This window comes from Dreissena polymorpha, chromosome 7, assembly GCF_020536995.1.
Source record: "Dreissena polymorpha isolate Duluth1 chromosome 7, UMN_Dpol_1.0, whole genome shotgun sequence".
In the NCBI taxonomy this organism is placed as follows: domain Eukaryota; kingdom Metazoa; phylum Mollusca; class Bivalvia; order Myida; family Dreissenidae; genus Dreissena; species Dreissena polymorpha.
This window is the reverse complement of record NC_068361.1, coordinates 27,227,516-27,254,248: the sequence shown is the minus strand read 5'-3', so window position 1 is coordinate 27,254,248 and position 26,733 is coordinate 27,227,516. Positions and strand designations below refer to the sequence as shown.

Here is a 26,733-nt window from a genome sequence, read left to right as displayed (position 1 = left end):
TAATATTACGCGCGTCACTTTACTGAAATCTCTGGGGCCGCGAGAATCGACGGAGGCTCGCGATGACACGAATCTTTGTTTATTGATAGACTTCTGCAATCTTTTGCACGACGGTTACATTACATTATCCGAGTGTCGAACTTAAGTAAGATTGAGCAATTGGTGTTGTATTGACAACTTATAAAGAATAAAGAATCAGAGGGTTTAGTTAAAGGTATGTCCGGTCCCCCATGAAGAATTCCGCTCAGTATATTAATCCACCATAAAGCTCGAAGCTTTATCTATAACATATTCTCTCAGCTGACTAATAAATGATTGATTGGATTATTTTCTGCAAATATGTATTGATCACCGAAGTCGCTTCACAGTGACCATATAGGTGTGGCAGTATATACACAATGACAGGAATATAACACTCGGTATTGGGGTTGGTGAGGAGGGCAGGAAGAGGGGTCAAATAAAGGAGGCTTACATGAGCACCCCTACAAATCTGGGGAAAGTGATATCAATTCACGTGTTTATTGATAGATCATTGATCTGGGACATTATACTACTGAACAGTATACTGTAACTTCGCTCTGGTACCAGCTTATAATCAATACACTGCAGAAGAGCAAATTTGTCATGTGCGATTGTTCAGTCAGATAAATCGAAGTCGTAGAGAGTCGAATTATTTTGGAGTTTGATTATTTAAATTTCACGACAGTTTTATTGAAGTATGGTCCAAAAATGTTTTGTCGACAACGATTGTAAATAGATGACAACGATAACGGATATCGTTTATGTAAATTAGTGACGTCATATCTAATTTCCTGCCGATGCGGCGTGCAATCGATAGTTTTCAGAATCACAAAATAACGCCGACTTTCACGGTAAGAGAAATATGCTCAATGTTTTCTGAAATGCATATGTACAGACAACCATATGTAATATGTGTCAATTGTTAATAGTGTTCACGAACAATGTATTCAGCAACCAAAACATAGCTGAAAGTGGGTGGGGAATGTCTCTCATCAACAAAGCCCATTTCGCCCGCAATGCTAATAAGAATATTGACCATAATTATGAAAGTAGTTTACATATGCATTGCGTATGTAAATCGATGGAAGTCAAATGGCTTTTTATATTGTATACTGTCATACTAACAATGGAAAAACTAGGTCTTTTCCATTTTCTAGAAAATATCATGCAACAAGGTACCCTCGCGGAATTTAAGGAATATTCATTTGCGTCTAGAAACCATCTTCATATATCAAATAAATTATTTAAAAGAGAACATATTTGTCTAAACTTCTATTGATAATTGCTTTTTCGTGAAGAAAATCTTTCAATTTTAACTGCTCAGTGCTGTAGCAATAAAACAACTCTTTCCGCTATTCTTGGTGATTTTTTATCGGGTGAATCCACTGTTCAAAGGTTAAACAGCACTAATATTGAGTTTAACATGAATAAACATAGCTAAAGAGACTTAAGCGAACAGTTTATATAGTATGACAGACCTGTAAGCTGAAGCGAACCCCATATCGAAGGTCAACCAGAGTCCAGCGATTTTCCTTGTCCAATTGGGAAAAGTACCCGTACCGGTCCGATTGGGAAAAATTGAGTCGTGAAAACCTCAAAATTGGGAAAAATCGAGTCGTGAAATCCTGAAATTGGGAAAATCGCGTCGTGAAGTTTGGGTCTTATTGAATACATCATACAGTTCATACTTAATTGAACATACCCATTTAAATAATCATTTGCAGGCATGCCTTAATGACCATTAAGTTATAAAGTTTATATAAATAACAAAATATTATAAAGAACACACCAAATCAATTACTAGTTGTTTTAATCTCTTTTAAAGCAATGTCTCTCTCTTTCATTTTTGTGAAATTTCAACAATCTTTGATGTTTAATCATCACTCAGTTGCTTGCATCCCTCCCTGCACAGCATCATTATTGCTGTCAATGTGTCCTGTGATTGATGGTTCCGATTGGTTTTTTGGCATAATATTTGCTATTATGACTCATTTCAAACTACGATAAGGTTACAAACCGACGTAAAACAGTACGCTGGCTGCCTGGCAAAAGAACCGGAAACAGTAACAACTCTATTGATTGAATGCGCTGAATAATAAAACCCGAAATTAATCGAGCGCGTGGTTACACACAACTATACGATTTTCTTTGTTCGCTCGCCGAAAGTTGGTTTTTTACGAAACTTTCTATCGTTTTGAGAAAAAATTCGGACGCTGATTGGGATTTTTCCAGATGCTGATTGGGAATTTGGGAATTTTCGCTCGATTGGGAAAGTACCGTTTTGGGAATTTGGGAATTTTCGTTCGATTGGGAAAGTACCGTTTACCGGTACTTTATAAAGAAGGAGGAAAATCGCTGGAGTCATACCTTATTTATGTCTTGCTATAAATCAAAGACAGTTCATTTTCTTGGATACATTTATACATATATTAGTGAATGAATATACATAACTGCATCAGGGCATATTTTAAGGTTCAAATGTTTCAAATGCAACTTACAATAGATGAAAATAACCCATGAGCCTAAAATTCACAATTTTGACGTCATTTCGCTTTGTCACGTGACGAGTTTTAATTTGGATACTTTCGGATGGACCTTGACATTTTTGCTGAAATTGTAAACATTACTTTCGTTTTCTTAAATCCATTAGAGCGCTATTTGTGATCAACAACTTGCGTCTGGTGGATTAAAAGACTGATTCCAAAGTGAATCAGGTAATTTTTAATAATTTTACTTTGAGTTTGTATTTACACTGCAATTTGTTAACAAAACAAGCAAGAATAATTTTAGATATCGTCATTGTGAATTTGAAAACACTTGAGCACATGGTATGTTACTAAAAATAGAAATAATGTCATATGACCATGAAATCTCGGGAGATTCTCATTTAAAAAATGTCTGTTGCATCGCTGTTTTTCTTGATATGTAAGAGCAGAAAAGATAAATTTCAAATGTTTAAGATAGTATCTTGTGAAATAATTTATCAGTTAAATGTGAAAAATGTCAATCTTTCTGATCAAGTGGTTGATTTGGGCCATTAACTGCATTTGAAAGCTGTTTTGGATCGGTCTTTGTTAACTGTCAACTTTTGGGGAATCTGGTTGACTTTCCTAACGGGGTAGGTCCATAACTTAAGTCGCGCCAGTCAAAAATCATAAAAAACGACATTTAAAGTTATGGTAACCAAAACTAGAATAAACAAAGATGTGACATACCATTCAAAGTAACAATCAATAACATATTTAACAATTCAAAGACATTGAATGTAAGACATTAAATAAAATAAATAGCAAAGTTATTTTCAAGCACTGACTGATTTTTTCTTTTAAAGAGTCAAAATCATACATACCAGACGTCTGGATCTTGGTGGGACAGTCCTACTTTTGGGATGTTTGTCCCGGTGTCCTGATGTGACACAATTCGTCCTGACATTCATAAAAAAAAACGACATAAAGAGACTACCTGGATTGACAATATTACATGTTGTGAATGCTTAAGATACACAAATGAGTCCGTGTGTCATTGAAAAATAAATGTGCAAATTTCAGTGCTTTCCACAGGCCATTTAACGGTCCATTACCGGGGCGCTTAATTTTCGAAATCAGAGTCCGCGGGGCGCCTGAAGTTTTCCAATCAGTGTATTTTGGCAGTAACCGCAGCTAGCCATTCTTTAGATCAAAGCAATATCGACTTCGCCGAAGATTTTGAAAGCCGATTTACGATCCTTTGTCGCTTTGCCCAACTAAAGCCCACCCAATGGCAGATCGTCGTGTATTGGATATCAATATTGGCCAATGAGAGCACACGCTTTGTATGAGCAACAGCAGTTGTAGGCTGACAATACCTGCAGTTGAATCATGCAGACGACTCCTGGCGTACGTGTAATTGTCACAGAAATCTTGGGTGATGATGGCAACCGGCTGTAATCCTCATGGAAATCGTGCCTTTCATGCATAATACTGTCAAAATATTTATTCAAATCGTTAAGTGTTTAAACAAATTATCGTTGAATTCATTGCGCACTGTACATATTGATTTACATGTTGAAATCTCAAATTAGCGTTTTTTTAAATTTGTAATCCGAAACCCACTCCCGAATGTCAATATTAACGCGTTTGTAATCCGAAACACACTTCCAAATGTAAATGTTAACACGACCTTAACATAGTCTTGCTTCAAATATGCAGTGTCAATTAATTTTGTGTTGGCGCTTTGTCTCAATTAAAGGGTGCGAAAATTATGCCGCATGTACAACGTCGCGTCATTTGCATAGAAATCGTGGGTGAATTGAATGTTGTATCACTCATCACTTTAAGGGATTTAGGCATGTTCAACTGCAATATTTCATCTAATCCATAATTAGTCACTTATGAGGAAATGTATTTGATACTTTAGAAAAATGTCAACGTTTGTGTTAAAGAAATTATTGAGCACTTTCATCGGCAATATTGACCAAAAAGTGCTTTTTAAAATGGAATAAACGGGATTATCGGGTAATGAATAGAAACTTGAAAAGTAGTAAGTAGAATAGTAATATAGTCTGGTTGATACAGATGAATTGGGGAATCGTTAGAGTCGGGATTTTTTCTATTTATGCGGGAAAGTTTTAAAACAATTAAAAAATATATCTTTATAAATGACTTTATAGCTGGGGATTTTCTTGAAAAGTCATAGGGCACCAAATGACGTTGTTTGAAACTGTTTTTCTTAAAGTTATAACGCACCACAGAACGTCAATTGACACGCTCAATTAAAAAAAATCAAGGTCGGGAGGGGACACCCCTCCTGAAGCCACCCCTATCAGACCTGGCGAGCCAGAACTAAATCCTGTGGAAAGCACTGAATTTGTATGCTTATAAAGCATTTAACCTGTCTAGCCTATGGTTTGTACTCTTCACTAAATGAGTGCATAATTTGCAGGGTTTTAGAGTTATAAGACGGTCATGATTTACAGTATTAAAAAGCCTAAAGGCTCTTGATACAATGTTACGATGATGTAGTTCAGACAGGGGTTTTTTTTAGAGAAAGGGGAAAACGCTGGACGCTGGGTGAAAGGGGAAAAAAGAGTGCGAAAGAGACATATTAGGGGAAAAAATAAAAACTGTTCATTTCAATGTCTATAACTCATCAAAAGAGGCTTGTCTCCGTCCTTTTTGTTCTTAAACACATTTAACACGTATTAAAGTCAAAGTCCTTAATTAAGTTGCAGGTGTAGATCTAATTATGGGAAATGTTTTTAACTATATTTCTGTACTGGGGCCGGGGGACGATGTCAATTTTGTGATTTCAATTTCATGATGAATGGGTTGACGATCTTGATCTGCTACAGTAATGGAAGGGAAAGGAGCAGCAGTCTACTTTTACTTTCACAATGTTCGATGTTGATTACCTCAGAATCCTGATGGGTTATAACGGTTTTCGATGATTCTTTCTTAAAAAATGCCTATTATACATGATTATTACGATTAGTTGCCCAGTTTACATAACATTATTTAAGAGCTATATTTAGAATAACTGGGATTCCCAGATTTTTTGTGTTCATCTGGAGAGAGAGAGAAAGATCGTTGTACATGGTGCAAATTGGATAATTGTCGAATGCCCAAAGGAAAAATAAACATTTCTTTGAGAGAAAATATTATATTTTGGTGAAAAATGATATTTTTGGTGGGGAAATTGTATTTTGAGGGGAAAAATTCTGGTAGGGGAAGACGCCGAATATCGGCGTCACTTTCTTAGTAAAAAAAACCCCTGAGTTCAGATAACAAATGTTTTCCCGCAATGCATGCTTCTATTGCATTAAAGGAAATGGGCCTGCACCTGAACCCAGCTTAAATAGCCAAAGCTTAAAGGGATCTTTTCACGCTTTGGTAAATTGACAAAATTGAAAAAAGTTGTTTCAGATTCGTAAGTTTTCGTTTTAGTTATGGTATTTGTGAGGAAACAGTAATACTGAACATTAACCATGCTCTAATATAGCCATTATATGCATCTTTTGACGATTTTAAAACCTAAAAATTATAAAGCGTTGCAACGCGAAACGATTGAATAATTTGGAGAGTTCTGTTTTTGTCGTTAAATTTTGTGAAACTACGAAGATTGCTTATATAAGGTATAAAATACGTCAAGAATGTGTACTCGGCGGAATAGCTCAGTAGGCTTAAGCGTTTTTACTTCAGGACTCTGGCAGGACTCCAGGGGTCACTGGTTCGAAACCTGCTCCGGGCAATGTTCTTTTCCTTTTTTAATTTTTTTTCTTAATTTTTTACTGGAGCTTTTACGATCCAATGTTTACATTTATCAATATAAAGCATTTAATGAATTAGTTAAAAAAATGCCAAAATCTGTGAAAAGACCCCTTTAACATTTAAAAAATATTTAAAGAACAACCAAGACTTTGTTACATAAAGTAAAGAGCAAAATGTATTTCACATACTGGAAAGTACAGAGTAATGAATTAGTTTTGAGTTATAAACCTGACCGCATCATTGTACATGTATAAAATGTCAAGATAAAAATGCATTTGCAAACTGTTTATAATTATTTTATTAAATGCCATGGGAAAACATACATCTAAATGATAATTTACAGGCCAAATTTTGAATCCTGTTTGTTATAAATCTTTTATTTGGAATGTAGTCAGGCATTTCCTTTGTTAGTACAGTGCCTTCCCCAGAAATTTTTTCAGGCGCCCCGGTGCCGATCGGGGGTGGGATCGGGAGGGGTGTCCCCTCCCGACGTTGATTTTTTTTTAATTTAACGTGTCAATTCACGTTCTGTGGTGCGTTATAACTCAAAGAAAAACAGCGTCAAAAGACGTCATTTGGTGCGCTATGACTCTCAAAAAAATCCCCCAGTCATTTAAAAATATATATTGTTTAATTGTTTAAAAACTTTTCCGCACAGATAGTAAAATCCCGACTCGAACGATTCCCCAATACATCCGTTTCAACCCGACTCTATTACTGTATACTTACTATTTTTCAAGTTTCTATTTATTACCCGATAATCCCGTTTATTCCGTTTTTATCAATCTCTTTCTGGTAAATATTTACGATAAAAGCTTTCAGTTATTTCATTAACACAAACCTTGCCATTTTTTAAGTGACTATTTATAGATTTGATGAAATATTGCCTCTGAATATGCGTCAATCCCCTGACCTGTTGTGTGCTTGTTAAAACGCTCAATACACGCTATTTGTATGCAAAAGACGCGACGTTTTACATGCTGCATAATTTTCGCGCTCTTTTTAATTGAGAAAAAGATTCGACACAAAATAAATTTGCACTGCTAATTTGAAGCAAACATATTTAACGTTGCGGTTACATTTACATTCGGAAGTGTGTTTCGGATTAAAAACGCGTTAACATCGACTTACGGGGTTTCGGATTACAAATTTAATTATTCCCATTTGAGATTTCAACAAATATTAACCGTTGCGTTATAAATTCAACGATTATTTGTTTAAACACTTTACGAGTCGAATAAATGTTTTGACGGAATTATGCATGAAATTCACGTTGTCCACGAGGATCACGGCCGGTTGCCATCATCAGTCTTCTAACTATCGATTATCGGACGAAACATTTACAAGTGTGCGTAATTAATTCAACGAAAATTTGTTAAAGCGCATTACGTGTCGAATAAATGTCAGAAAAACGAGGTTAATCAGTTCTATAAATGGACATGTTGAAATATACATGTACTGGAATTTAATAAATTGTTATCACATAATTGTAACCGGGAGTCATTTGCACAACTTACTCTCTATAATAATTAATTGTTTACCACTTGCAATTAATTTCTTGTATTAATTATGAGTCATAGGTAACACTTGTTTACAGTAAAAAGGTGTGATGATGATGCCCTAAACCGTCTTTAATGTTCTGTACTGTACTAATTACCGGTTTATATTACTCAAATGGTACAACTTCTTACTAATCAAGCTGCGATAAACTCTTACTTCATGCCCGACGTCAATCAAAAATAATGGTCGATAGTTAACCCCGCCCTCATAAGCATTCGCGTAACCGATTGGACGATGAACTTCACAGTTTGACGACTGGAAAGTTACCAGATACATCATTGTCAGCATTTAAATGACCGTGTAATGTGGCTAGAATAATCGATATGCGCGTCATGCTATTCTCTTATCAGTGGATTATCCATTACCCCATGTGGTGTTTATGGCGATAACTTGTGAAAGTAGTTACCGAGTGCTCTTTTAAAACAGGGAATATTGATACACTGATAGGAAAACCTTGATTTTTTAGGACAATCTCCACTTTCTTTTACTGAAGAATTTACTGATCGGAAAATTTCAAGCGCCCCGGGGACTCTGATTTCGAAATTCAAGCGCCCCGGCAAGGGGCGCTTAAATGGCCTGGGGAAGACCCTGTAGTATAATAGTATATTATGTAATAAAGAGACTCTTCCTTGTGCTTCATGATGCTTGATCAATAATTCTAATGCTTGCGCATGTGAAACACTTACACTCATAATTTCATCAAAGCTCATGTTATGGAAGGTATTGTTACTATTTTGGGTTGAATGAAAATTAAGTTATTTATAAATACTTGAAAAGCAAAAACTGAACCATTTTAAATTATTTACATATAATGAATCGATTGAATATTTTCTTGATATCTTATATCTAAATGTATGTTCAAGGTTAGCATATTGGTAATATATTATGTACATGTATATACAATTTATATAAATGATTATTTTGATTCTTATTTATAACACTATGTATTTTTGTTTTTGTCCAATTATTGTATTGCATATTATGAGACAATAAACTTATTACAAGCTATATGTATTTATTTTTTTGTAAATTTTTTGTTAAGATGATTTTCCATTGTGTAACCAAAAAGGAATGACTTTTGAAGGTAACTATTGGATTTTTTTCTGTTCAATTCTGTTTGATATACATTTTGCATAAGCAATTGCATGTATAAAAACCAATTAACTAAAGCATAATTTTGATCATGTATGGGTCCAGTATAGAATTAATTTAAATGGCTTTCAAATGTTAATTACTAGTTTAAAAGGGTGATATATTTTATTTTGGGTGGTGAAAGGTGAAGTTTTTCATTGAAGATGAACATTTTGTGAAAGTATTTATTCCATGTTGTTCAGACACCCAAGTACTTTTTGTTCTGTGTGAATATATTTTTATGCCCCCGAAGGAGGGCATATAGTGATCGCACTGTTTGTCCGTCCGTCCGTCTGTCCGTCACACTTTGCGTTTAGGTTTCGAAAAATGCTCATAACTTCTATGTCATTTCAGATGTAACATTCATATTTGGTATGCATGTGTATATGGACAAGGCCTTTCCATACGCACACAAATTTTGACCCCTTTGACCTTGACATTTAACTTAGGGTCTGCGTTTAGGTTTTGAAAAATGCTCATAATTTCTATCAAAGCAATTTGGGGGCATATGTCTGTCATCCTATAGAGACAGCTCTTGTTTACAACTGTCTGCATAGCATCTGCATAATATAAAGCTGTAATTCTTAGTTTCGCTATCTTCAATAAATGTTTATTTTTTGAGGGTGGCATTATTTTCCAACATGTTACCACTACATGTATTTAGGCCGATATACAACTTGTACTGTGTACTGTCCAGAAACATTGAATAAAGAATGTACTTTAATCTTTTGAGTTATCAAAGAGGTTTATGTGCAATTTCATATTCCCAAACAAATTAAATAATTCATTTTTAGCTCATCTATTTTTTGAAAAAAAAAATGAGCTATTGTCATCACCTTGGCGTCGGCGTCAGCGTCCGGTTAAGTTTTGCGTTTAGGTCCACTTTTCTCAGAAAGTATCAATGCTATTGCATTTAAACTTGGTACACTTACTTACTATCATGAGGGGACTGGGCAGGCAAAGTTAGATAACTTTGGCGTGCATTTTGACAAAATTATGTGCCCTTTTTATACTTAGAAAATTGAAAATTTTGGTTAAGTTTTGCGTTTAGGTCCACTTTTTTCAGAAAGTATCAATGCTATTGCATTCAAACTTGGTACACTTACTTACTATCATGAGGGGACTGGGCAGGCAAAGTAAGATAACTCTGGCATGCATTTTGACAGAATTATGTGCCCTTTTTATACTTAGAAAATTGAAAATTTTGGTTAAGTTTTGTGTTTAGGTCCATTTTATTCCTTAAGTATCAAAGCTATTGCTTGCATACTTGCAACACTTACTAACTATCATGAGGGGACTGTGCAGGCAAAGTAATGTAACTCTGACTGGCATTTTGACAGAATTATGTGCCCTTTTTATACTTAGAAAATTGAAAATTTAGTTATGTTTTGTGTTTAGGTCCACTTTATTCCTACAGTATCAAAGCTATTGCTTTCATACTTGCAACACTTATTAACTATCGTAAGGGGACTGTGCAGGCAAAGTTATGTAACTCTGACTGGCATTTGGACGGAATTATGGGCCCTTTATACTTAGAAAATTGAAAGTTTGGTTAAGTTTTGTGTTTTGGTCCACTTTACCCCTAAAGTATCATAGATATTGCTTTCATACTTGGAACACTCGCAAACTATCATAAGGGTACAGTAAAAGGACAAGTTGCATAACTCTGGATGTCATTTTTACGGAATTATGGCCCTTTTTTGACTTAGTAACTTTGAATATATGGTTAAATTTTGTGTTTCGATCCACTGTACTTCTTAAGTATCAAGGCTATTGCTTTCAAACTTCAAATACTTAAATGCTATCATGAGGTTACTGTACCTGGCAACTTGAATTTTACCTTGACCTTTGAATGACCTTGACTCTCAAGGTCAAATTATTAAATTTTGCTAAAATTGCCATAACTTCTTTATTTATGATTAGATTTGATTGATACTTTGACAAAACTACTCTTACCTGACATACCACAATAGACTTCACCCAAACCATTGCCCGTGCCCCCCCCCCTATTTTTTTATTTTTTTTTAAGATCATCTCACAAATGACCACATCGTCACACTATACCCCCCCACCCCACCCCCTCTCCAATTTTTTTTTTTAAACGGTTCAAAAACAAAACTATTTATTTGAATTATTTTATGTTTGAAATACCGTCCAACCATCGCACCAAAGAATCCCCCCCCTCCCCCCACCTGAATCCCCCCCCCTAATTTTTTTTTTTTTTTAAGATCATTCACAAATTACCACTACACCCTCACACTATACCCCCCACCTCACCCCCCCCCCAATTTTTTTTTTTTGAAACGGTTAAAAAACACAAATATTTATTTTTATTATTTTATGTTTGAAATACCGTCCAACCATCGCACCCAAGAATCCCCCCCCCTCCCCCCTGAATTATTTTTCCTTTTTTTCGCATTTTTGGAAGATAATGTAATAAATGTCCACACCCCCATACCCATACAATGCACCCCTCTTCACTCCACCCCTCCCTCCTTTGTGATTGAAAATGAGAGTCCCTTCACCTTTAAAAAGAAAATAGATGAGCGGTCTGCACCCGCAAGGCGGTGCTCTTGTTCTTACTTGCACACACTCATAATTGCTTTCATCTCTATAAATAATTATCCAAAATTTGCAATACTTATTCTGACCCACTATTTATATGTACTGTTTGTTTACAGGGAAGCTGAATTTGGTAAGTGTTACTGCTTTGTAATGGCCGCTGGAGGTTCAGCTGGGGGCTCGAAACTTATAGTCAACAACCTGCCTACCTCCTTTACAGAGGATGATTTCACAAGCATGTTTTCGCGCTATGGAAAGCTCGCCAGTGTCCATATCGCGACGCACAAGACCACAGGCCAGAGTCTTGGATACGGATTTGTCGTATACTTGAGGGCTCTTGACGCTGCCAAAGCTATTGAAGAAATTGATGGACTTCAGTTGGGTAGAAATAAGCTGCGAGTTTCTTATTCAGAACCTATGAATGATACCTTGAAAAATGCCACTAAAGTGTATGTTAAGAAGCTGCCAGTCAAATTCACTGAAGAAGATATCAGTGCATTGTTTTCGAAGTATGGAAAACTTGTGCAAACAAGGCTTGTTCGAGACAGTGTTACTAATAAATCCAAAACTGTTGCCTATGTGCTTTTTGAGAAATGGGTTGACGCGCAGAAGGCTGTTACAGCCTTGAACGGCTTCACACCAGAGGGTGCACAGAAAGCGCTTGAAATAAAGATTGATGAGGCTAAAGGATTGGGTGCTCCAGTGAAATTCGTGAGGTCACAGGCCTCCCCATATCCACAAGGGGGTCGACCAGGTCCTCATGGCCCCCCTAAAAAGATGGGACAGTCTATACCAACACATATTGCATCCATGGGCCATGGCATTGTCACCGTTTTTGTGTACAATGTTGGAGAGTTCATCAATGAACACGAGCTGTATAATATCTTTGCTCCATTCGGTGGTTTGAACAAAATAGACATAGCAAGAGATGCAGCTACCCAGCGTTGTAAAGGCTTTGCTTTTCTCACATTTGACAATAAGAAGTCTGCGGAAAGAGCAATTCAGGCTCTAGATGGAACAATGTATCGCGGTAGACCGTTGCAAGTTCGCTTTAAAACTTAAACAGACTTCCACTATTTTCTTTTTACAAAAACTTGTTTCATGCTAGTTCTGTTATTGAATCATGTTAATGTCCTATTGCCAGGCACAATTTTGTCATCAGTTTAACATCATTATGAAATAAATCTCACAGTGGATTGTGAATTCAAAGGTTTAAGCAGACTTGAATTTTAGACTACACAAAACCTACCAGACAGACAAATCTGAAAGTTTATTCTGCAAACATTTGTTTGTCCAGAAGTTTGTAATCCAATTTTTGGGGTCCATATTTGGTAACATTCACTTAGTGAAAAAGTATAACACGTCCCTATTTTAACACAATTCCTTTACCGGTACTTTATTAAAAAAATTGATAGAAGATCGAAGAATTTAACATAAAGAATGCAACTTTTCAAGAAACCCAGTTAGGAGAAATCAAAAGATTGAAGATTACAGTACAAGCACGCATGTCTGACACATTGACCTAAGTGTTTATAATTTATATAAATACTATAATTGTAGCATGGTTATATATATGTGCATTTTTGTTATGCCCTTGGATCGAATGATCGGGGGAATATTGTTTTTGGTCTATCTGTCATTGTATGTGTCCGTCTGTCGTTGTATGTGTCTGTCTGCCATTGTATGTGTGTGTCTGTCCCAAAACTTTTACCTTGGTCATAACTTTTGCAATATTGATGATAGCAGCTTGATATTTGGCATGCATGTGTATCTCATGGAGCTGCACATTTTTAGGGTGAAAGGTCAATGTTATCCTTGAAGGTCAAAGGTCAAATATATGGCTTCAAAGCGGCGCAGTAGGGGGCATTGTGTTTCACAAACACAGCTCATGTTTAAGGAATAGTAAAATAAAGAAGTTTTTTTATTCCGATATTGGTTGCCTTCTTAACCCTTTCCCACTCAGAACCGAAGTAAACAACATAAAACTAAAACAGCCTGCGAGTAACTCGCAGTCTGTTCTGATTTTATGCTATTTGCTGCTCATAAGTATCCTAGGGTTGGCAATGAAGCCTTTAAAAATTGAATCTAGTAATAAAGTTCTTCAATTAGATTTTCTAATGCATCCTAATGTGTTTTGTAGTGGTTAAGAGTTAAAACTAATTATTCTAGCAGCTGCCATTGGCATATACATGTAGTGCTTGTAATCAACTTTCTGATTATTTAAGACTCAAAATCTTTACATAATGAAAGCTAACAATAATGAATCTGAATAATGTGTGTTTGCTTTAACCTTAAAATATGGAATCCGGATATCCCATCTATAATCTTGCCCTTCTTTCATCAAGGGCAACACACGAAGCGATACAGGATATTTTGTGCCACACACAAAGCGACACAATATTTTGCGCGATACATGAAGCGAGCGCGCAAGAATGTACCACAAAAATATCGCCCTTGTGTAGGTAGCCCGAAAGGCAATTTATTGCGGTAAACATCCTGTGTTGCTTCGTGTATTGTGCAAAATATTTTGTAACGCTGCGTGTATCGCGCAAAATATCGCGTGTCGCTTTGAGTATCGCGCAAAATATCGTATTTCCCAAATTTAGTAAAACTCAGCACATTTTCCCAGTCCAAAGGGATCCAGCTCCATTCCCAAAATGGTGGAAAAAAAACTTGAGTGGTAAATCTCTATGGGAGATGTCGACAATGCTGCCAACAGTTTATAATATGTTGATGACTTTGGACCAGTTGATGACTGGATTTGCATGTAACCACCCCTTGTGACTTGGTCTACTACAGAACTGAAAATAACAGACCCCAAAACTACAAATATTAATGAGTTACATCTAAGACTTGATAAAAAAAAATTCTTCAATGGAATTAAACACGCAAAATTTCTTTAATGGAATTAAACACGCACAAATTTCCAGCAATACTTTATATTGTATTCGAGTCTAAGACCATTACAAATTCTATTCATTTGAGAACATGCCCCACACTTAAACAAATTGTCAACTGCACCACTTTACAAATTATGAAAAGTGTAAGAATTCACAAATATGCTTATAATAATACAAAATATGTCAATTTCAATTAAATATTTATTTGATATAGAGTAAAATGGAATTGAAGAATACTTGTAGTAATTTGGCTTGGTAAATTTATATGAAGAGAACGTGATCCTTTTGATAATACCCGGTATATTTTAAATTGATTGGTTGGAAATGATGTACTGCTGTTCAAGACAAGTATAATTAATTACATAGTACATTCATAGTTGGTCAAATATTTTGCAACCCATGTCTTGCTTTTGCAACTAAATGTGATACTACATGTACATACATGTTACCATGTCCCAAAAGGAAATGCTAAAAAATACTAGGTATATAAAAATACATTAGCATGTTTTGGTAAAACAGGTAACTTTATAAAAGGGAAGTCACCATTTGTTTTACAATAGCGTTAACCACTCACATGTGTTATCTGAAGTGAAGACTCTTGTAATTCGATCCAATACTTTCATGAAAAGTATATTCTTTACAATTAATGCTAACAATTGAATAATTGCAATACATACTGATCCCTATCATGCAGTATTTTACAACTCGCATATATTTTATTTTTACAAATTGATTTTGATATGTCTTCATCATTCTCTTTTTTTTTCAGTTTTCTTGAGTGGAAACTTTTTGGAGCCAAGGAAATATCACCATTTTTTAATGCATTTTGCAGAGTTAATTTTCCAGTCATTAAATTAAAGTTGAGCTACAGTTAGTTGAAAGGAAAATTAAAAAAAAAAAACCAATTTTTTATAAAACATATATGATTTATGATAAAATTGGCAAGAGCTTCTCAGAAGTCGTGCAAATTAAATATTATGACATATGAGCAGATTTCATTGAAATGTTATAAGCCATGCTCAATGCTCAGTGTGAGCAATGAAAACTTGTTTTATTTTACTGACTGGAAAGTTTGCATTGTTACTGAAGTTTTTTGTTTAGGTCCGATGAACTTCGTGGAGTTATAGTTTTTTGTCACATGTACTGTTTTTTGCATTTCTGCTTTTTCAAACATTTTTTCTTCATTTTTTTCTAGTTGACACATCCAATTTTTTTGCTGTGAAGTTTTTTGGCTGAACCCAGTTTTTTCCTAAGACATCATTACAGTTTTTCACAGGTAAAACCCTTTTTCTATCATTTATTTGTTATTTATGTATACAAATCCAAATCAGTCATTGAATTCAGCAAAGTTTTTGAGCGCACAATTTTCATTTGATCAGTTTAAAAAAAAAATTCAGATTTTCAACAGCTTCTGTTAAACCCATAATATTTCAATCTGAATTTATATGACTTACAAGTGTTGCAAGGTTGTTACATATGTTTGGCAGTTAATTTTCTGATAATGAAACTAACTGGCGAAGTGGTAACTTGCGCAAATAAATTAAATGATAAGTTGATTATTGTGTTTCTATATTTACTGATGTCTTAATGAAAGGTAAATTGAAATCTTGAAACAAATTTTAAGATCTGTTTATATGGGATGATAATTGTAATAGTGGATGATTATTCCTTAATGTCTGCAAAGTGTTTTTAGGACAATTTTTTTTAATGTAATAAAATGCATGTCGTTATGACCATATGACTTGTTTGTAACATGGGTAGGTATTATATCCTAGTATATAATGCTTGCATTTGTTACAAATTTTTCTGTCATGTTTTTTATTGTCTTAATATGTTTCTCTTAACCTTTTTTTTCATAGAATTGTGAGGCCAGTTTTTTCCAACCGTTTCTGCATTTTTTATCTACAAGTTTGAAGGTAAAGTTTTATTTTTTCAATCACAGTTTTTTTGACATAGTATTAATTATCATAAAATACGGTATTTGCTCCAACTAGAATCCGCTTACAGCCTTTGATTATCATTTTAGGGGACTGTCCACAGATTGGTAAAATTACAATTAAAGGGAAGGGACCTTTTCACCTTTTGGTAAATTGACCAAATTTAACCAAAATGTTTCAGATTCACAGATTTTTGCTGTAGTTATGATATTTGTGAGGTAACAGTAATACTGAACATTTACCATGCTCTAAAATATTAATTATATGCATCCTCTGACAATTTAAAAACCTGAAAATTATAAAACATGGAGCGCGTAAGGATTGAATAATTTAGAGAGTTCTGTTGTTGTCGTTATACTTTGTGATACTACGAGATTGCTGATATAAAGTATGAAATATACCATTAATAGTATGAGCACAGACGGCCGAGCGGTCTTAGCGATAGACTTTTACTCCTGGGGTCAGTGGTTGTTGCCAGTTGAGGTTACTTTTGATGTCCCCACCACTATAGTGGGGGATGTATTGTTTTTGCCCTGTCTGTTGGTTTGATGCTTTGTTTGTTTGCGTCAAACTTTAACATTTGCCATAACTTTTGCAATATTGAAGATAGCAACTTCATATTTGGCATGCATGTGTATGTCATGGAGCTGCACATTTTGAGTGGTGAAAGATCAAGGTCATCCTTCAAGGTCAAAGGTCAAAAATATGGCTTCAAAGCGGCGCAGTAGGGGGCATTGCGTTTCTGACAAACACATCTCTTGTTTTAATGTTATTCTTGACTGGAGCTTTTTAGATCCAATGATTTCAGTTATCAATATAAAGCATTTAATTACAAACTTCATTACATGCCTAAATCTGTGAAAAGTTCTCTTTAAACTTAAATATTAATAGTTTTAAGATTTCAAAAAGACACTCTGAAAGTATACACTAGATTTTAACTTTAAATAACATTTCTGATATCTTTTATAATTTTAGATTATTTCAAGAAATATAGTTTTGCTTGTTAACACCTATATCGTATAGTTTTGCTTTTAAACATCTTTACTGGGAATGACATTAAAAAAAATAATACCACAATCTGTGAACAAGTCCCTTTAATTGATCTATGTTTTCAGAATGTCTTAATTATGGTATCAGCATCAGTCTTCAGGGTCCTTTATCTGCCATGTTGTTATTGACTTAAAGTATGGTGATGCCCCTCCCCTTGCCCGTCTGGAAATGACAGTGTAATTTTTCACCATGAAATGTCAAAAACTAAGTCTTAAAAATAGGTTTATCTTCATAAATGAGCATTTACCATAGGTTTATTTTGTTGGTTGGTTTTCATATTTTATTGATATACTCTGCATTATAAAAATTCCAATGCAAATGAACTTGTTAAAATATAAATGACAATATATTCACATTAGGTTCATGTATGTATTTATATTTTATAGTATACAATTTATTTCATGCACATGTTTTATGTATTTATGAGTTGGTATTCTATGTATAACTGTTATTTACTTATATTGACAATATATTTGATGTATTGCTTTCATAAAATTATTATGTTGTATTACTAGTATATTGTAAAAATTTATAAAAACACAACTATTTGTATGTTACATATTTATTTTGTTGAAAAATATAAAATATATATGTATTGTATAAATATATATGTATTAAGTATGCACTTTTGACTGCAAAAGGTCATGAGTGGGTAGTACCTAAGGTTAAACAGGATTTACATAATGGTATTAAAGACTGAACATAAAATGATATCATGAGAGCCTGGTGTCATGAACAACTTGGGATTTTTGTGCCCCAGGTAGGGTGGCATATACAATTTGAAATGTCTGTCAGTCCGTCCATCCGTCCGTCCGTCTGAAAACTTTAACATGGGCCATAACTTTTGCAATATTGAAGATATCAACTTGATATTTGGCATGTATGTGTTTCGCATGGAGCTGCACATTTTTAGTGGTGGAAGGTAAAGGTCATCCTTTAAGGTCAAATGTAAAAAAAAACAAATCCAAGGGAAGTAACAAGCTTTAAAGGCAGATAATTAGTACTTATCATTATGCAGGTACAGATCATTTTTACAAGAAGTAATATTTTTTAAAGGGGTATAATAATAATACAAAAGTTAAAGCAGCGCAGTAGGGGGCATTGTGTTTCTGACAAACACATCGCTTGTTTTCTCAATTTTTGAGATGCCTTCGTCAATCATGCTCAAGTGATGTTCATGAAAGCTTTTATGAGTTTTGAGTCTGACTCAACCCGGAGTTTGAGGAGGACTATGTGTATATTCTGATAGCTGAGATTTGAGATTGTTTGTGGCCTGACCGACTTAATACATTCTCAGTAGTTGAGTTGAGCAAAAAAAGAAAATGTTCTTGACACTGGCCCATGAGACTACATGTATGATGCCTTATAGACTATTTTGACTTGATTAAGGGACTTATCAATCTTAGTTTACTTGTAAACCTTGTGAGGCCCTTTTTATTATTCAAACTGCCCCAGGATAGTCACTGACTTAAGAAAATAGTATCACTGTGTGGCAATAAATAATAAGATTCTTGTTGAATAAACAATAGACCCCAATAATGTTTTGCTCATGTTAAATGTCAACACTCGGATCTTAATATACGAGTTATTTAATTTATAATCTGTTAAGGGAAATATGCTGCAATGGTCACCTTTTACACGTATTTTCAACTTAAATAAAGCAAAAAAAAGGTGAAAACCTGTGCAATCCTAAACATGAGCAGTTGGACTTGGCAAACCTCAATTCTTTCCTTAAATTGCATGAGAGCAAGAACTTGTTAAAACCCAGCCTATGCAATTAATGTGAATCAAAGATCGTCCTTATTACACCTTAATCAGTGCAGGGCTTGCATATTTATTTAAATCACTACATGTACTTAAGGTTTAAGGTTTACATGCTTACAATATAACTTACCTGTAGTTCTTATTTCATACCTTCATTTGCAGGGTGAACATTGATGTCTCACTGTCGGTTTGGTAGTTTGTGTGTGGGAATAGTTACAAAATTGAGCAAGGACCTACATTTTTAAGGCGGTTAAATTGCATCTGATGTCATCACCATGACGTATACATGAAGATGTTTAAGTCACTTTTAATGCCCAATATCCAAACATGCCTGAGTTAAAGTAATGCGCTCCTGAAACATGGATATGGCAGTTGCATAAGATGTTTCAAGTTTTTAAATTTTTGAAGTAAATGATTTCTACAATACATTTATTATCATCCATGCAATCAAATTGAAACTTTACATATGCCATCATCATTAAGTATTGATGTGCCAGACACTTATTTTTATCCTCAGTGTTCCACACATCCCAGTGTTAAGTGTTATACTGTTATTTGCCCTTAAATATCAAAGAGGCGTGTGAGTAATAGTCATTGACAAAGCTCTTTGTTTATTATTGTTGTAAATGTTTGGGCAGACTTTCAAAAAGTTATGATAGTTCCTTCCTTTAAATATAGGTGCCATTCTGATTAAAAAAAAAAGATTTGTTTCTGCCTTCATGTACCATGCATTTATTCTTTACAACATAGCTCCAAAAAGGGACATAAATCACCATGTCGTACGACGATAATCCAAACAAGACCAACTTGATCATCAATTACCTTCCCCAAGTCTACACAGACGATGAAATGTACACGCTGTTTGCAACGATCGGGAACGTGGTAAACTGCCGCATCATTCGAGACAAGAACACCGGCTACAGCTACGGATTTGGGTTTGTCGAATACTCGTCCCCGGAAGAAGCCCAGAATGCTATCATGTCCTTGAATGGGTGCGAGATCCAAAATAAGCGGATCAAGGTTGCTTTGGCACGTCCACCTGGGGAGAACACAAAGGGAGCTAACCTGTATGTCCGTAACGTTCCCCAACATTACTCTGAGGATGATTTGAGGGACATTTTCGCACAGTATGGCACTATTGTCCAAGTCCGAATCCTAATTGATCATAACACCAATATGTCCAAGGGGGTAGGTTTTGTCCTGTTTGAGTCCAGGAGCATGGCGGAAAATGCCATGGCATGGAACAACAAGGTGCCCCCTAATGGCACCCTGCCATTGTCAATCAAGTTTGCAGATGAGAATTCAAAGAAGGTTCGACCTCCTCCCGGGGAAATGGGTGGCTATGGTTACGGGATGCAGTCACGCGGTGGCTTCTCTGGTGGTCCGATGAGAGGGCCAGCTGGGGGGAGCAGGATGAGGTATAATCCCATGGGCACTGGGGCTGGAATGGGGAATGGGTATGGGTCCTACTCTGGAGGCTACCAAGGGGGCTATGTCAGTCCTGCTGGGGCAGCCCCAAAAAGGGGCATGGGTGTACGGATGGGAACTCCAGGGAGGGGTGCGGCAAGAAACTCTGGGAGTCCATATGGGGCTGGGGCCACTCAGTTTGGGGCGGGGGATGCGTCGGACACAGATGGGACCATCTTGTTTGTGTACAATATCGGGGTAGATGCCACAGAAGGTGATCTCTGGAACCTGTTCACGCCCTATGGTATGGTAAAAAAGGTCAACATCATTTGGGATCATGCTAAGAATCAGTGTAAGGGGTTTGGCTTCGTTACCATGTCCACCCTTGACGAAGCCAAATATGCGATTGAGTATTTGAATGGGTTCTACTACAAAACTGCACCCCTCCAGGTCTCAATAAAGACTGATAAGAAATGAGCCATTCTTGGGGAAATAAACCCATACAATTAAAAAAAGTTCTCACATTGTAGTGTTGTAGTACTTGATTTTGGACTTTTTTGTCTTGAAACTTTAGAAAATTACCGGCTTGATTTCATGTACTTATGGGGCAGCTAAATCAGCTGCAATGGATTGGTGAAAGATTGACAATGTATATGGAATATTGTTGTGTTTACAATTTGTATTGTTTTGTTTAGTGACAAATTGTTAGACTGATCATTCATTTGTTTCTTATGAGTTTTACTTTTAGTATTTCATGGTAACAGTTGATAAAACAGTGTTATAATAGAGCAATAGTTTTTACACCTTATCAGTTGGCAAGAAATACCATAAAAATTTTCTTGTACATTTTAAGCTCGTTTGTTGCATGAAAATTCTTAACAAAAATATTGATGTATCATAAATGGAAAATCAGATTGCTTGTGAATTCTTTTCAGTACTTGTTTGTCAGATCCTTGATGTAAATGTCTTACCGATAAGTTTTGGTTGTGTAAAGTAAGGACTAATTTCTCATATTTTTGTTTTAAAAACAGTAACATGCACACTTCCTTTTCGCTTCTTTTCATGATTTTGTGGATAATTGTCAACAGTTGTTTTTGTATGTGTACATGTTTTTTTAGCTCGGCTGTTTTCGAAGAAAACCCGAGCTATTGGCATAGCCAGCTCGTCGTCCGCCGTCTGACGTCCGCCGTCTGACGCCCGCAGTGCGCGTCGTGCTAAAAACCTTTACATTGGCTCTAAAATCAAAGTGCTCCCACCTACAACTTTGAAACTTCATATGTAGATGCACCTTGATGAGTTTATCACACCACACCCATTTTGGGGTCACTAGGCCAAAGTTCAAGGTCACTGTGACCTCCAAAAAAAAATTTAAAAATCTGAAAAACTTTCATTTGTTCAAAACTGCACCTACAGCCGAGCGTTGGCACCCGTTATGCGGTGCTCTTGTTAAACCTTTTTGCCATTCTGTTTGATGTATTTTGTCTGTATTTTGATTTAAAGTAATACAAATAATGTTAATTTCCTGGAAATTACTTATTCGATGAGCACTAAGTCACATTTACTTTCCATTGTTTCTTGGAACTGGTGACAGACATATGACTTCTTCATACATGTGCAAACTGTGAAATCTACATGTACCATATATTTGTGTAATATTCAAAGCAATTTTATGCGAGTTTTCTTTTTTGTTTGCATTGGATTGAACTAAAAATGTATAAGGCATTTTTTATTTTATTTTATTAACAAAGTGCTTGTGCTCAGGTTAAAAAAGAAAGGCAAAACTGTCGAATAATAATAATGATTTATTAATTCATATAGTATAATGACTTGCCTGTAAGGTGATTTGGTTCAAACGAAGCAGCCAATCTATACATCAAGCATCTTCAACTTTCTTCATTAGTTGTTGCGCATGAGTGACTGAGATTTGTCCCATTTTTCCCTTTTGCTACATTTATAGTAGTTAACAAATTGGTTTATTTAAGTTTTGCAATAATCATTTTAAACTTCTATTTGAGGAACAGATGTGCATTATCTGTCTTGTGTCATTGGCATTTTTATATTGGTTATTCTGGCATTCTATCATCCAAGTGTTTGTTGTAAATAAAAAATGCAGAAACAGTATACATTTCTCATTTATTGTGATTGACATGTCCTTTTTTCCAAAGCATTTTCAAACATTATTAAGTGTACGACATAAATCATTTGTTCATTATTCAAGTGTTGAATTTTTACCTGGCAGTTTTTTTTACTTGTACTGAAATTAAAAAAAACAACACAATTTTGCTTGAAGTTAATGGTAGATGAAAAGAAAAATGTACAAAAATTAAGTTTGAAGAAATATATATTGTAGAATTGTGTCAAATGAATTATGTTGGATAAGCTGAATGAATCTAGGAAGATCATCTTGCCAATTTTGCGAATTGAAATTTATCTCTTACAACATCCTCGTGCAAGTGTGAATATCCGTGAGCTTACCAGCAAAACTTTGGACATACTTTACAAAGCTGATGTTAGAGTTCAGTGTTTAATGTATTGGTACACGTCATCTGTATGTAACAGAAAAACAAAATAATGTTTCATTGTCGGGTAAAAGCTTTATTTTAAATTAAAAAAATAGTACCCTGTTATGTAACATTCAGGAAAATAGCATTAACTGGTATTCTGGTGTTTTTAGGCGTCTTGCTATCATTGAATGTGTAACAGAAATTGTTTATACGTTCTTATTCATTATTCTTTTATAATGAAATGATGTTATTAGGACATATATAAGAAGACTCCATTGTCCATTAATGTGTCTATACAACTTGCAACTCATTTCTTGTCAGTAACCACCACAGTCAACCAGGTGAGTTTAATTTTTGATAATATTTTATTGTTGTCAAAATGTTTATGTATATATTTTGTCACATGATATTAAAACAATCTGTATTTAAAAGAAATGTTAAGGGTTTGATTTATGTAAAGTTGTTGGGAGCCAAATTTGAAAACAGGTAAACTGTATTTGAAAAATGCAACAAATGTAACAATATTGTGCACAAGCATCTTGTTTTGAGATAAAACAAGTGACACATTTCTGTTTTATCTTTTACTTTCAACCATCATGATATTATGATTCTTTGAATTTTCCAATTAGGGCCTGCGTTGAATCTAGCTGATCCAAGATGACTACGAAGGAAATCACCAACAATTTGATCATCAATTACCTGCCACAGTTCCTCACAGACGAGGAGTTCAAGAACATGTTTCTCACCATCGGGCCATTGAAGTCAACGAAAATTGTCAGAGACAAGGCTACTGGTTTCAGTTACGGCTTTGGATTCACAGAGTTTGTGTCCGTCGATGACGCGGAACGTGCGGTCAAGGTGTTTGACTATCTGCCAATGTATGGGAAAAGGATACGGGTCCAGCATGCCAACAAGAGCGATGAGCTTTCGAAGGGATATAACATCTATGTGAAAAACATTCCAAGCGAGTACACGGAAAGTGAGCTGGAAAAACTGTTTGAGCCTTTCGGTAAAATCACAACATGTAAAGTGCTGATAGACCTTCAGACTGGACAGTCAAAGAACGTCGGCTTTGTGTTGTATGATACAAAGGGTGAGGCCGACAAAGCGATCAGTGAAATGCATGGCAAAAAGTGTCCGGGGTCTAATAATTACCTTGTAGTGAAGTATGCTGATGATTCCAGTGTTAAGAAATCGGGCAAGAACATGCCTATCCCACCCATTCTTCCTCAAGTAACCCCAGCTTCCCCCTTGGTTGCTCCACCACCTATTCTTAACCATGGAAACGGATTTGTTTCACACAACAGCCAGGCAGGGCCAGTTCGCAATCAAACAGCCAACCGCTTCCGTTTCAATCCTATGGCCAGGGAAGATACGACTTTTGGACACCAGTCTAGTTTTGGGTCCGGATTCACGAGCCCAAGCACAGGAGGGTACCAGTCTGGTATGACGAGCCCAGAACCGAGCTACGCTGGCTCGTTGACAGATATACCACAGGGTCCTGGACCATTCTCAATCTTCGTCCACAATATTGGAGAGGACGCAGAAGACCGTGAGTTGTGGGCCCTTTTTTCTCCGTTCGGGACTGTTCAGAAGTGCACGGTAATGATGGATACGGAGCGAAAGGTCTGCAAGGGCTTTGGCTTCGTTGATATGGTCCACGTGATGGAGGCTTCCAACGCCATCCAGAATCTGAACGGGTACTTCTATAAGGGCAGGAAACTTAGTGTGTCGTTCAAACACAAGAAATGACATTAAAACGACCTTTTGTTTGGGAGTGGCACAAATTTATGCTGAAAAGAGACTTGGTGTTCCTTTCTTTAAATATTGATTCTACTTATATGGCATTATGATACCCGGATTTTTGTTTGAAAGTTTTCTCTTTATTTTCTACCACACTGTTTTCACTAAATAGTGTTATTATGTAAACAGATCTCGATCTAATTGATTTTATTTAAAGTTTTTCTTTTCGATTTGTGGATAATTGTTTGATCATTATGCAAATAATTAAAAAACCTTGTATTTACTATAAGCATTTTATATAAATTGTTTTTGTTTGTTAAATTAATATTGGTGCATTCTTGATTACTGCGAAATTCTTTGTTAAAGGTTTTTCCAGAGTAATGTCAATGTTAAATAGATAAATAATCATGCACCTGCATGCTAATATCATGGAAAATTGTTCAAACAGTTTTTATTAGCTCATCTATTTTTTGAAAAAAAATTATGAGCTATTGTCATCACCTTGGCGTCGGCGTCGGTTAAATTTTGCGTTTAGGTCCACTTTTCTCAGAAAGTATCAATGCTATTGCATTCAATCTTGGTACACTTACTAACTATCATGAGGGGACTGGGCAGGCAAAGTTAGATAACTCTGGCGTGCCTTTTGACAGAATTATGTGCCCTTTTTATACTTAGAAAATTGAAAATTTTGGTTAAGTTTTGCGTTTAGGTCCACTTTTCTCAGAAAGTATCAATGCTATGGCAATCAAACTTGGTACACTTACTTACTATCATGAGGGGACTGGGCAGGCAAAGTTAGATAACTCTGGCGTGCATTTTGACAGAATTATGTGCCCTTTTTATACTTAGAAAATTGAAAATTTGGTTAAGTTTTGTGTTTAGGTCCACTTTATTCCTTAAGTATCGAATCTATTGCTTTCATACTTGCGACACTCACTAACTATCATAAGGGGACTCTGCAGGCAAAGTTATGTTACTCTGACTGGCATTTTGACAGAATTATGGGCCCATTATACTTATAAATTGAAAATTTGGTTAAGTTTTGTGTTTTGGTCCACTTTACCCTAAAGTATCATAGATATTTCTTTCATACTTGGAACACTCGCTACCTATCATAAGGGACAGTAAAGGACAAGCTGCGTAACTCTGGTTGTCATTTTTACGGACTTATGGCCCTTTTTCGACTTAGTAACTTTGAATATATGGTTAAATTTTGTGTTTAGATCCACTTTACTTCTAAAGTATCAAGGTTATTGCTTTCAAACTTCAAATACTTTCATGCTATCATGAGGGTACTGTACCTGGCAAGTTGAATTTTACCTTGACCTTTGAATGAAGGTCAAATTATTAAATTTTGCTAAAATTGCCATAACTTCTTTATTTATGATTAGATTTGATTGATACTTTGACAAAACTACTCTTACCTGACATACCACAATAGACTCCACCCAAACCATCCCCTGTGCCCTCCCCCCCCTCCCCCCCCCCTATTTTTTTTTTTTTTTTAAGATCATCTCACAAATGACCACAATACCCTCACACTATACCCCCCCCCCCCCCACCCCCCAATTTTTTTTGAAATGGTTAAAAAACAAAAATATTTATTTTTATTACTTTATGTTTGAAATACCGTCCAACCATCGCACCCAAGAATCACCCCCACCCCCCCTCCCCCCGCCCGAATCCCCCCCCTAGATTATTATTATTTATTTATTTTTTTAAAGATCATCTCACAAATTACCACCACACCCTCACACTTTACCCCCCCCCCCCACCCCACCCCCCAAATTAATTTTTTTTGAAACCGTTAAAAAACAAATATTTATTTTTATTATTTTATGTTTGAAATACCGTCCAACCATCGCACCCAAAAATCCCCCCCCCCCACTCCCCCCACCCCCCCACCCCC

General features: G+C 35.6%; 3 protein-coding genes across 7 annotated transcripts; all 3 read left to right on the top strand.

Moving 5' to 3' along the window:
• The first annotated feature begins 754 nt into the window (after positions 1-754).
• On the top strand, positions 755-22,698 carry LOC127838861 (ELAV-like protein 3). Of its 5 annotated transcripts, XM_052366879.1 has the most exons (5): positions 767-872; positions 11,639-11,652; positions 15,615-15,695; positions 16,279-16,335; positions 19,921-22,698. In XM_052366879.1, the coding sequence occupies exon 5, from the start codon at positions 19,945-19,947 to the stop codon at positions 21,052-21,054; it is 1,110 nt and encodes a 369-aa protein (XP_052222839.1). In that variant the 5' UTR covers positions 767-872; positions 11,639-11,652; positions 15,615-15,695; positions 16,279-16,335; positions 19,921-19,944; the 3' UTR covers positions 21,055-22,698. The 5 variants fall into 5 exon arrangements, with proteins under 5 accessions (XP_052222838.1, XP_052222840.1, XP_052222841.1 ...); XM_052366878.1 differs by lacking the exon at positions 11,639-11,652 and having other exon boundaries at positions 755-872; XM_052366881.1 differs by lacking the exon at positions 16,279-16,335 and having other exon boundaries at positions 766-872.
• LOC127839564 (ELAV-like protein 1) lies at positions 11,673-12,581 on the top strand. Its single transcript, XM_052367954.1, has one exon. It carries the CDS (start codon positions 11,673-11,675, stop codon positions 12,579-12,581), a length of 909 nt encoding a protein of 302 aa, XP_052223914.1.
• A 133-nt stretch (positions 22,699-22,831) lies between the features above and the next one.
• On the top strand, positions 22,832-26,289 carry LOC127838863 (ELAV-like protein 1). Its single transcript, XM_052366883.1, has 2 exons — positions 22,832-23,422; positions 23,711-26,289. Exon 2 carries the CDS (start codon positions 23,739-23,741, stop codon positions 24,831-24,833), a length of 1,095 nt encoding a protein of 364 aa, XP_052222843.1. The 5' UTR covers positions 22,832-23,422; positions 23,711-23,738; the 3' UTR covers positions 24,834-26,289.
• The last annotated feature ends 444 nt before the right edge of the window (positions 26,290-26,733 follow it).

Bases quoted from the DNA above. Each gene is read 5' to 3' on its own strand.
- LOC127839564 (XM_052367954.1), top strand. From the start codon at position 11,673: ATGGCCGCTGGAGGTTCAGCTGGGGGCTCGAAACTTATAGTCAACAAC.
- LOC127838861 (XM_052366880.1), top strand. From the start codon at position 19,945: ATGTCGTACGACGATAATCCAAACAAGACCAACTTGATCATCAATTAC.
- LOC127838863 (XM_052366883.1), top strand. From the start codon at position 23,739: ATGACTACGAAGGAAATCACCAACAATTTGATCATCAATTACCTGCCA.